Genomic DNA, 12496 nt, shown 5'->3' on the forward strand with positions numbered 1-12496 from the left:
TCAGCAGGCCTCCCTAAAAAAAGACTTTTCACACTGCCTCAACCTCATTATCACACCTAATAAAATGAATAATGCTTTCCTGATATCAGTACCCCCGCTTACCTTCTTTGAACAGTTTTATAGGGTTGGCTTTTCAAATCAGAATCCAAGCAAGATTCACTTGGTTGCTATGGTTCTTCAGTTTCCTTTAATCTAAAATAAATACATTCTTTTATGCCTCTGTATACGATTCATTGTTGAGGAAACTGGGTCACTCGCCTAGAATATCCCAGCCTAGATTTGGCCAATGGCTTCCCTACAGTGTCCATAAACTTGTGCATTTCCTGTAGCCTAGAAATTAGACGTAAAGGCTTGATGAGATTTGTAGTCAATTATTGAGTCATTTTTGCCTTTTGGATTTTTGCTTCATAGGTGTTGGTGCGTAGAGCACGTTTTATCCTACCCAGAGACACATGGTATCTGTTTGCCTTTCTTGTAGTCATGATGGGATCCGCCAGTGAGTTTAGATGGCAACACACCCGGTACTTACATTTTAAAGTCCTTCCTCCACCTTCTACCCAATGGTTTCCCATCTGTTTATGACGATTGCAGGAGTCCGCTTTCTCTCATTAGGAAACTGTTCATTTTAGTAGGAGAATGTCATGGAAGTATCCAAAGAGAGGTCTGATAGGGCAGCAGTTCAGATGTTTTTTAAAGATTAAGCATAAATATTTGTTACAAAATCGAATAAGAGAGACAAAAATGTTCTTAAAATCCTGGAGCCATTGCTAAATCACCTGGCAATTGCAGTCCAGGATCCACCATCAGTAAAGTAGCCGTAAGGAAAGTCAATACACATTGTGTTTTCTCATCTGTAAACTGGAGCATGTATAGGCACCCCCTCTCTCAGACATAACACCCCATGCTCCTTAGACAAGTATGAGAAACATAGGTAATGAATTTGGTACAGAAGGATTTTTGAATTAAATTGGCCTCCTTTATTGGTTGGCATTCCATATATATTTTTCTGATGCAAATGTGTATATTTTATTTAAGCATAGTTTAAATGGGAGAAACATACAGAATAACAAATCCAAATAGTATAGAAAAGTATAATGTAGAAAATGAAAGCTCCCTCATGTTTACCCCCGTCAGCCAAAATTAATTAGACGGACAGATTTTTTCAATTAAAAAAATTTTTTTTTATTGTTTACTTATGAGAGAGAGAGAGAGAAACAGAGAATCTGAAGCAGGCTCCAGGCTCTAAGCTGTTAGCACAGAGCCCAACATGCACTCAAACTCACGGACCCACAAGATCATGACCTGGGTTGATGTCAGCCGCTTAACCCACTGAGCCACCCAGGTGCCCCTCAATTTTCTTAAGCTATTTCCAAGATAACTGTAGATTATGTACAATTGCAAAAAATAGTACAGAGAAATGTTGTGTACCCTTTACCTAGTTGTCCTCAATGATAACATCTTGCAAATCACAACCAGGAAATTGATATGGATATACAAGAAATGGAGTAAGACTGATAAATTTTTACATAATTTTTGTTGTCTTCCTTGTCAGGGATTCTTAACTAGAATCAGGTGATGAGTTAAACTACCAGAGTGTTAGGATGAGGTCATGGGAATATTGCTTCTCGTGTTGATTATTTGCATGAATCTGCCTTATACAATCCATGATACAGTAGGCATTTTCTATCCCTACCAGTTCTTGTTCTCCCCTTTGGCATATTTCTAGTCCTTTTTTTTTTTCCTCCAGCTTTATTGAGATATAATTGACATTTGACATTGTGTTAGTTCAAATCTACTATGTGTTGATCTTCCATGTTGCAAAATTATTACCACCACAACATTAGCTAGCCCTTCCGTCCCTTCACAAAATTACCGTTTCTTTTTTTGTGGTGAGAATATCTCTGATCTACTCTCTCAGCCATTTTCAAGTATGTGTTACAGTATTATTATTATATCTAGTTGTTTGAATTCATCAAAGCTATGAGAGGACAACAGGGTGAAAATTCCTGATGTAGTTAATACCCTGGAATAAATGTATTCTATTAGTGTTTGTCACAGAAAACTCCAGAATGTCTCCGTCCATAGGCAGGAGTGAAATTACAACTTGTGATGACAGCTTGCTTTTTAACAAATTAGGACTCAGCAGCTCCTTTCAGGTTTTTTGGCAGAACAAAGACTCCTCGAGTTTCATTCTGATAGTTAATGGAAAAGAGAAATTTTTCCAAGGAGGCACAGATCCCCAGGCAAAATAATGATGGGAGTGTTGAAGACAATTCTGCTCACTTTCTGCCCGTATCACTGGGTAAAATTAGCTTCCTCTGGGGCTTTAGAGTAAACGTGGTTGGTAAGAAGTATAATTACAGGGTCGGATAAACATGATACCCTGGGATTTTCCTTTGTCATGACATGTCGCTTAAATAAAATCAAGGCTACAATAATCATATGAAAGTTGATTCACATATAGTTGCCCTTCAGTTTATATTTTTGAGTTGTGTTTTCCAAAAGGTATCACTTTTTCTTCTCTTATTAAAGCAACAAATTTCATGGTAATAAGAGGCATTTATTTATTTTCTTTAATGTTTTTTTATTTACTTTTTTTTTTTTTTTGAGAGAGACAGTACGAGCAGGGGAGGGCCAGAGAGAGAGAGGGAGATACAGAATCTGAAGCAGGCTTCAGGCTCTGAGCTAGCTGTCAGCACAGAGCCTGATGCAGGGCTTGAACCCACAAACCGCGAGATCATGACCTGAGCCAAAATCAGACGCTTAACCAATTGAGCCACCCAGGCACCCTAATAAGAGGCATTTAAATGTTTGACCAGGTGATATCTTAGTTGCTTAGAGAGGGTTAGGTATGTGTATATTTATATGCGTGATTGTACACTAGCTACCCTAGTGTTGCCCTAGCAGCATGCTCAAAATCATCGCCTCCCAAGGTGGGACAAGTCACACAAATGAGCAGCCAGGATCTGGTGGGGAGCTAGAGCACCTGTCTCCCTTAAAGGGGCAGCCACTGTGTCACTAGCCCAACAAGAGAGCCTGCTGGCATGATCGCCATGTCTTCCCAGTTTTCAAGAGAAACTGTAAATTGGATTTTTAAACTGATTTTGTATATTTATTTTAAAGAGAAAGAGCATGAGTGGGGGGAGGTGCAGAGAGAGGGGGGGACAGAGATCCCAACCAGGCTCTGAGCTGACAACAGAGAGCCAGACCTGGGGCTCAAACTTCCAAACTGAGAGATCATGACCTGAGCCTAAGTCGGATGCTCAACTGACTGAGCCACCCAGGCGCCCCAAAGTTGGAATTTTTAAACTAAAGACTTTACAAACAGGCAAACAATTTTTTAAATCAAAGCCCTGTGCACCATGTGCTTCTATACCACATGCTTCACTCTAGTATAATTGTCATTTAATTTTCAACTATTTTGTACTCGTTGCCAGAGATGTCAAGAAATAGAGCTGTCACCTCAACCTTAATCAGACTTACAACCCTTGTCCCCAAACCTTCTCTTTCTCTCTCTCTCTCTCTCTCTCTCTCTCACTCTCACTCTCTCACTCACTCACTCACTCACTCACTCACTCACTCTGGGCTTCTCTTTATATTAGCCTCAGTGTTCCAGTCATTTCTGGACTCAGAATCTCAGTGGGTTTCTTTTTTTTCCTCCTCTTGTCTTTCCCACTATGAGTATCCAAAACCTAAGTCCAGTGATTTTTTTTCCTTGCAAATGTCCTTGTTTTGCCTTCCATTCCCTTTCTAGCTGCCCCATTCCTGGCCTTTGCCCTACTCTTCTGATCCAGATTCTCCTACATCCTAGTTCCTGGAGCATTGCCAAACCAGACTGATCACCTTTTTTCAAAGACTTCTTTCATTGTCTTCTTTTCTCAAAAATGCGTATGGCTCTCTGTCATCTTCTGGGTAAATTCCACAGCTTCTCCCTAGGTGCCCAGGTTCCACAGTAGTTTATCTTAGTGTCCACCTGCATTTCTCTCACTCATCGCTTGGTAAGGTTAACTCTTCTCTCCATCCATCTGCCCGGCAGGGCCCATGGGAATCTTGTGGCAGCTTCTGGACTATGGGTGGATCTTCTCCTTAGACTTGATAGTGAGGTAGATACTGGAGTTCTGTGCCTCCCCCCACTTTTTTTTTAAGCCTCCATTATCTTTTAAGCTTAGAGCCTCAAGGTCAGAAAAGGTGGGATAAAGGAAGGCCCCAGGCCAATCCTGCTCTAGCTGGGGATGAAGGCTGCCTTGGGCTTTAGATTCCCATTCTACTCAAGCTGGGGCTTCTCTGTGGGAGACTTTGGGATGCAGAGGCCTCATTTTATTACTCAGAGAATTCCTTCTTCAATCAATTTCTGCTTTCTCTCCCTCCAGCTAAGGGCAGAAATTCTTGCTTTTATGTGAAGCCAAACTAACCACAGGAATTTTCAATTTGAATGCAACGTATGCTAATTTACCTTGCAACCCACCCAATTGTGCATGCACTTAGATATCTGAGTGAGTGATTAAGTTAGTCATTTTAATCTACTGGAGCAACTGGAGTTAGTCAATTGATATTTTTCTCTATTCAGCAAAGTCTTAAGAGAATTTATTTTAGTGAAGTGTGGTAATTCACTGAAATAGATTCTCTCCTACCTTCCTCAGCACTTTAAGTTCCCCATATGGCCCATGGCACCCAGTATTAGTTGAACATGTGACCATCTCCCATTTTGCTCTGAGTCTTGTGAAGCCACCATTGCTGCTTTTTTGTGTCTCTGAGAGTACCAGGTCTGTTTATGTGGCAGGCACTCAATGCACTAGACCCTCGGCAATCTCTAATGACACATCCTGGGTCTATCAGGAACCTTCACATCTGTGCTGCCATTAACTGAGAAATGAATGTCGATGGCTACTAGCCCCCAACAGGTTCTTCCTCTCCTGTCAGCCCAGGTCTCAGATCCTACCAGCAGCATGTGGCGTACATTTTCTTGTCTAACAGTACAATGACCCTCTAAAGTGAGTCAGATTATTTTCTCCATCACAAATGATCGCTTGGCATTGGGCTTGGCATTGGGCTTGCGAATAGACAAAACCACAAATGGCAACTATGTGAAAGCCGAGGGCCTACTGTGCAAGTTTCAGTGGATAGATAAATAGATGGTTAGAAAAAGTAGGTGATTAAATGATGTGTTTGCTAAGGGCTTTCCATTCTAATATCTGAAACATTTTGATCAACAATATTCAGAAGATTAAACTGGGAAACAAGAGGAAATGACCTGAAATAATAATAATTATTATTTCTTCTTCTTCTTCTTCTTCTCCTCCTCCTCCTCCTCCTCCTCCTCCTCCCTCTTCCTCCTCCTCCTTTTCTCTTTTTCTTCCTCTTCCTCCTCTTTGTCTACCTCTTCTTCCTCTTCTTTCTTCTCCTCCTCTTTCATCCCTTCCTCATCTTCCTGTTCCTGTTCCTCCTTTTTTTTATTTTTAGCTTTTCCCTGTCTGCAAAGAAGGAATCAATATATGACTTGGATATTGTACTAGACTCTCTTAATGTTCAATAAGAATTAACCTCACTTCTTTTATTCTTTTTTTTTTTTTTTTTTTTTTTTTTTTTTTTACCAGGTGATGGCTGTGGGCACATAGTGACCTATCAGGACAGTGGCACTATGACATCTAAGAATTACCCAGGAACTTACCCGAATCACACTGTTTGTGAAAAGACTCTCAGAGTACCGAAGGGGAAGAGACTGATTCTGAGATTAGGAGATTTGGATATTGAATCCCAGACCTGTGCTTCTGACTACCTTCTCTTCACCACCAATTCTGATCAGTATGGTAAGAAAGAGATCTAGGTTTCTGTGAGCATGAACTAACTTGAAGCTTGGGAGGGAGGACAAATTGTGTGTTGCTTAGATTAGAGGGGAAGCTTGCTTTTTGTAAACTCTTAGGGTAGCTCACATGGATGTACTTGCTTCATAAGTTGCAACAAAGATCTCTAAGGAGATTTAGTGTTAGCCTTATGTGTGTCCCAGGAGCTTTGTTCAAGTATATATCTTGCTGGGAAGAGAATTGGAGATGTATGGCACTTGGCTAAAACATCTATAAGTCTTTCATTCATGTGACAGATATTTATTGAGCAGTAATGGTGTATTCAGGAACTCCTTGGGATATAACAGTGAAAAAACAAAGTTCCTTCTTCATGGAGCTTGCACTGGTGGGGAGGAGAAGTGGAAAACCAAATGCATCTATAACATGAGAGGAGAAAAAGTAAGAATAAGAGGCGCGCTGGGTGGATCAATTGAGCGTCCAGCTCTTGGTTTCGGCTGGGGTCATGATCTCAGGGTCCGTGAGTTTGAGCCCAGCATTGGGCTTTGTACTAATGACACACAGCCTGCTTGGGATTCTCTCCTTCTCTCTCTGCCCCTCCCCTGATCACTCTCTGTTTCTCTTTCAAATAGATAAACTTAAAAACTTTTTTAAAAAAAGGAAAATAAGGCATCCTAAGGTGATATACAGAGCCTGTTTTTGAGTGGGCTTATACTGCTTCGAAAAAGATGGTCAGGAGGACTTCTCCAGCAAGGAAACTTTGAGCAGAGACCCGAGGGATTCGAGGGATGGACTGTGTGTGTCTGAGGTCAGAGTTTTCAGGCTAAGGGAACAGGAAGGGCAAAGGACTATTTCCAAAATAAGCTTTTGAAACTAAGCTTTTCTGTGCTTTGGGGTGTGCAGTTAGTACATTGGAGTCTGTAGTCCCTAACAGTGATCCTGAGCCCAAAGAAACCGCTTGGATTTAGGTGATTCAAAAACAAAGACAGAGTCTTACATACAGGTTCTTCTGAGGTTAGAGGTTTTCTGAAATTCTGCATGCGTACAACTCCAAAAATGATGCAAGTTTTTTCTCCCTCCTAGCTCTAAGGCAATGTTTCAAACACACACAACTTTAATGTTGTATTTACCTTTGCACACAGGCATGTTTCCTCTCTCCTGGTGCTTCCTGCCCGCGTGGGGGCCCAGACTAGCCTGGGGACCATTCCAAGATGTGTGTTTATCTAACCCCCATGGCGAAAAAATATCTAAGATTTTTGTATCCCTGGGAATATTATGTCTATTTTAATGATGACTGAATTGCTCTGACAGAGTAAAGATAATTGATTTCATATCATTGGTTGCAGCTTTTTAACCCCAGTTTGATTCAAATGGGAAAAATGAGAATTCCAGGGGTGCTCAAGGCCCCTGGGAACCCTTACTGGTAATCAAATGTGTATTTTATGGAAGCACTCTTCAGGGAAACCCTCATTAGCCACGGAATTTTGTTCACGTTCAGAGGAGAGGATTGAGTGTCAGAGCTCTCCTGTAAAATGTGAGGCAAAGCGCTGTGAGGCCAGAAACGGCTTTTCCACACCCATGTCTCTGAGGGAACGTCTACTCTCTTGAAAGATGAACAGTTAATTCCACCTGCTGACAGAACAGCTGCGTAGTAGTCTGTCGTTGTTGTTTTGGGGCTCTCTCAAATCAGAGGTGGGGTGAGAAGAACTGAAGGGGGAGCGAATCCTCCCGGAGCAGGATTGGAGAGTGGATGTGGCTTTCCCACACCGTGACTTGACTTCATCATCTCCTATGTATACTCACGAATATACAGAAAGCAGGAAAAGCATGGGATTAGCTACATATTAGGGGCTAGATTCCCAGGTACTCATGGTTGACTTCTGCGCACTGACCTCTCTACATTTCTAGATTCTTAAATTTTCAAGACTCTTCACTAGGATATGAGTAATGATTTACAATTCTCCTGTAGCAGTAAAGCCAAGTAAATTAATTTTTCTCTTTCTATTTTATTATATAGGATTAGGTTTATCTTTTAAAACCAGAATATGTGCTCATTGTAGAAATAAACATATTCAGTGTCTGTTGTGTGCCAGGCACATGCTTGACCCTTAGGTTTTCTAGGTATACCTCCACCTTGGAGGTACATGTTATTTTATTAACTCCTTTCTACAAATAGGGAAACTGGAACTCAAAGAGTTGGCTTTTTTTTGTTGTTGGTTTTTTGTTTTTGTTTTCAACTCACATGCCAAAAGTCACACAGCTTGGTAAGGGTGAAAGGAGGGTTGATATTGAAGTCTTTGTAGCTCTAAGACCTCTGTTTCCAGATGTCTACTTCTCTATTCCAGGACCGCCACTCAAAGAAAACCACAACAAATTCACAGCCCTGTATTACATCATACTGCAATTTCATCTAACATGCAGGTGCAGTTAATGTTTTGGGCTAGAGATGCTCTTAAATAAAATATTTAAAGATATTGAGAATTTTTCTTCTGTGGCATCTTTACAGATTTCCTGATCAGTCATGCTAGTGCAAACCCAGTAGACAAGGATTATAGAAATTAGCTATAAAAGAAATATCTGGAAAGAAAATTAGGATGTTTCCGTCCTGTAAGAATATTTTTAAAAAGTTAAATGCTTAGGGTCGCATATAGAAAGTGTAGACATGCATATGCTAAATGGGTTGTATATATGTTTCTGTCTTTTATAGGTTTTTTAAAAAGTTTGTTTTAATGTTTATTTATTTTTGAGATAGACAGATTGCAAGCAGGGGAGGGGCAAAGAGAGAGGGAGACACAGAATCCGAAGTAGGGACTAGTCTCTAAGCTGTTGGCACAGAGCCCCACGTGCTTGAATCCATGAACCACAAGATCATGACCTGAGCTGAAGCTGGACGCTTATCTGACTGAGCCACCCAGGTGCCCCTGTCTTTTATAGTTTTGAAGACCATTCTGAGATGAGGCACTTATTCATATATATGTACTTACAATATTGAATCCAGTGATTTGAATGTAGTAGATCTACTCAGTGAATAAATGATTTTTTTAAAAAAGTGAATCAACAAGTTTATTGATAAGGAACCAGTTCACTAAAACATGGTACAGTTAGTTGGCATATTAAACACATATTTTTCTAAAAGACAATACAGAAAACTGCTAATGCTATAGTGTTAGTTAAAATATGAATATAGACTATGTTATATCAATTGGGAAAAAACCTTGGAATCAAATAAGACAACACAACGTTAGGAGAATCTTAAAGTGAGACTTCAGAAGTCCTAACTACGGATATTATTTCTTCTCTCTACTTTCTATTTTTTCTTTAACAAACATACATTAATATGTTGTTAATAAAGAACAAATAGATTTCCTTTGACCAAACACAGTAACTAGACCAATATTTTAACTTAGTTAAAATCGTCCCTGATCAGTTAGAACTTCCTTAAGGAGGGCAGCATCTGTAAAGGAGGAGCAAGAGGAGGAGGGACACGTGCTTTGTCATCCTGTGCTCAGCCCTGGGTGCGCGTCCCTGTGGGGCAGTTGCCCAGGTCCCCGGAAGAGCGGGGGGGTTACCCTGCAGCCAGTGTAGCCACAGGACCTGGCATGACCATGGCGGGAGAGCCCTCATAGTGAGGATTCCAGGGGTCCTCAACACTTCGCTGATGACGATGGCCGAAAGTACCTGCCCGAGGGCAGCAGTGGAGAGCGTATGTTCTGGAATACCTCTTTGAAATCCCCATGTATGACGGCTCTGACTATTACATGTGTGGCTGAAATAGCTGAGTAGTTTTAGTTTATCCAACTCAACTTTTTTCATTAACCAATTAATTGTTAAAACTCCTGCCAAGAGACTTTAAGGCTCAACACTATCAGAATTTTGAATGTGGAGTTAATGTTTTGAAAAAGAGTAATGTTTTCTGGCATTGGTGTTAGTAAGCTTTGCCAAGAATGGAAGTACTTGGAATGCGATTGCATTAACAATTGTGAATATGCTGAAGTTGTGCGCTTTTAATCATCATACAGTTCATTTTTAATGGTTCATCTGATGCCAATTTTGTTTTAAATGTTTGGTTCATGTACTTTGGACACTTTTATAATCCACACTCATGGAGTAAAATGTACTGTAAACACGTATAAATCACAACTTTCACAGTAATCAGGCAAAATATACACTTGATCTCATTGCTTTTAAAAGGCCTGATAAAGACAAGGTGGGATTATTATTCTTCTGTTTGTCAGATATTATTATTGTGGTTGATATTTCAGTTTTGACATCAGTTAGAATTACATATGTATTTATCACTAAGTTAAGACACTGACTCTTCCTTTCAAAACACCCTTGAAACAGCCAGGATGCAGCAAAATTGACAAAGTAAAGTATATCAACCTTACTTTGGGGAAAAATATTTTAAGGACAAAACAAGTTTTTAAAGATATTTTTAAACACAAGTTTTACTTTGAAACTTACAAAACATTTTGGATCTGAATTATATATATACACATACACACACACTGACTTTCAAGATCATGTGTGCTAATATCCTGACACCCCCCACCCCAAAAAAAGTGCAAAGTATCATAGTTACTTAGTAGAGATGGTTTTCACTGTAACTGAGGGAATTCTGGGTTTTGTTTGTTTAAGAGACCAAAGAAGCTGAGACTCTCTTCCAGAGAAACATGAACGTCTCACGAACACCTCTTTTCTGTTTTAGGATTCAAGCTAGGGTCACAAAGCATTTAGTTATCATGACTCCTCAATCTGCTTTAATCTGAGAAAGTTCCTCAGTCTTTGTCTCTTGTTCAGTTTTGAAGAGTTCCAGCCACGTATTCTGTAGAATGTTGATTTGGGTTGGTTAGTTGTTCCCTCATGATCAGATTAAGATTATGCATTTTTGGCAAATATAACATTATCGCTTTTGAAAGCAATCTTTGAGGGGCACCTGGGTGGCTCTGTTGGTTAAGTGTCCTACTTCAGCTCGGGTCATGATCTCTCAGTTGGAGAGTTCAAGCCCCGCATTGGGCAAGGCATGCTTCAGATTCTGTCTCCCTCTCTCTCCGCCCCTCCCTTGCGTGCACACTCTCTCTCAAAAATAAATAAACATTAATAAATATGTAAATAAATAAATAAATAAAGTGGTCTTTGAAAGGCCCGTTTGCAAAAATTTCCAGCATTAGAAATTGTAAGGTCATATGACCCCTGAGTAATGTGAACTAAGTGTGCATTGTTTTGTTTCTTTTTTCACATCTCTTGTCAGGTGGGCTCTTTTTGGCATTCAAAACTACATTCATTTAAGTATTTCGTTAAGTGTCTTCCCCAAATGATTCTTTGTTGTTCAAAGAGGTCAGTATAGTAGGAGACTTTGAAAAACAAATATGAAGCATCTTTTTGGAGGAAACTCATCTTCTATTTGGGCATGCAAGGCCACGGAAACTTCACTGAGGTAGCCAACACTGTTCTAGGGTTGAACAGGTTCACTTTTAAGCCTGGATATGACAATTAAAACAGAGTCTAGTCAAGTAATATATCTTAACATGTAAAATTGTTTTATAGTACAGTTCTGCTTGCTGCTTTGGTACTGATTCTCCATCTCTGGCCTTTTCTATTCATGATGTAAACTAATTATAGGTTAATTCTATAAGACATTAAAATATCTCGAACTTTAGGAAAACATAGATGCTGATTCAAACACTGTATTATACCAAAATACCTACATTTAAAGTAAGAAATATCCACTTTTATTTATGACACTAAGGAGAGCGGACTGAATTCATACTGAAGGTCATTATTCTCAACTTTAAAACTCTTTAGGATTCATTAGATGGCTAAGTTCCATTTCTGGTCTTGTTGACCAGAAGGGACCTGGAGATTTGAAGTCACTCAAGAGTTTTGTTTCTGCTGCCACTGCCCTCAGGGACCCCAGAGGAATTGTCATTTCTGTCTTCCTGATGTTTCAGGAAGATTGACTGGGTCCCAGTTTCCCCTGAAACTTGGCCTTCCCTTGATTGTGAAGTTGAGAGTTGTTTCTGGACAGTGGACTTGCTGGAGGAATCTGGATGGAAACCAGGTACTGGCTCCTCAGGATCTCAAATGACCTTGCTCTGATGGAGTCTGATAGGCTTCCCCCCTGGGTCACTGTGGACCAGGAAACCAGGCTGGCCTCAGCATGCATTGAGCTTAACGCTGTCGCTTCTGCCTACATTCCTCACTCGTGCTGCAGAGTGCAGACTCTGGAATCAGACTGCCTGCTTTCACATTCCTGTCGTACTGCTTATTTTTTAATTACTTAACCTTACACAAATTATGTAATCTTTCTCCGTATCTATCCCCTAATGTTTAAAATGGGCAAAATAGTACTATCTACTATATAAGGGTGATCGAGGCACACATGTATAACTTAAGCGAATGAGGCCTGGCACACAGTAGGCACTCAGCAGGTGTGAGCCATCATCCTTATCACTCCCACTGGTCCGTTCTCAGCACCCTGAGTACTCCCCGTCCACCCAGTAGAGGCTGAGCTGCAGCACCCTACCCTCTTGGTACATTCCTGGTTGCCTGACTTTGCCCAAATCATTCCAAGCACATGACAGGAGTCCCCCAAGCCAGAACCAGCTCCCTGTATAAATTTTCTCCATCCAGCCTTGTGGAATGAACTGAGAACACATTCAAGCCCACAAATGGTTGTGTTTCTGTTTGGCTTTTTT

At 40.4% G+C, this 12496-nt stretch overlaps 1 protein-coding gene across 1 annotated transcript in view; it reads left to right on the forward strand.

Annotated features, from left to right (window-relative positions):
- Window positions 1–12496, forward strand: part of DCBLD1 (discoidin, CUB and LCCL domain containing 1) — a 65132-nt gene that overhangs the window by 15801 nt on the left and 36835 nt on the right. Inside the window, exon 2 of the mRNA XM_029943284.1 lies at window positions 5595–5807. Coding sequence (XP_029799144.1) covers window positions 5639–5807 — 169 coding nt within the window. The 5' untranslated portion in view covers window positions 5595–5638. The remainder of the gene's footprint in view (window positions 1–5594; window positions 5808–12496) is intronic.

The sequence above is a fragment of the Suricata suricatta genome, chromosome 7, assembly GCF_006229205.1.
Source record: "Suricata suricatta isolate VVHF042 chromosome 7, meerkat_22Aug2017_6uvM2_HiC, whole genome shotgun sequence".
NCBI classification, from domain to species: Eukaryota; Metazoa; Chordata; class Mammalia; order Carnivora; family Herpestidae; genus Suricata; species Suricata suricatta.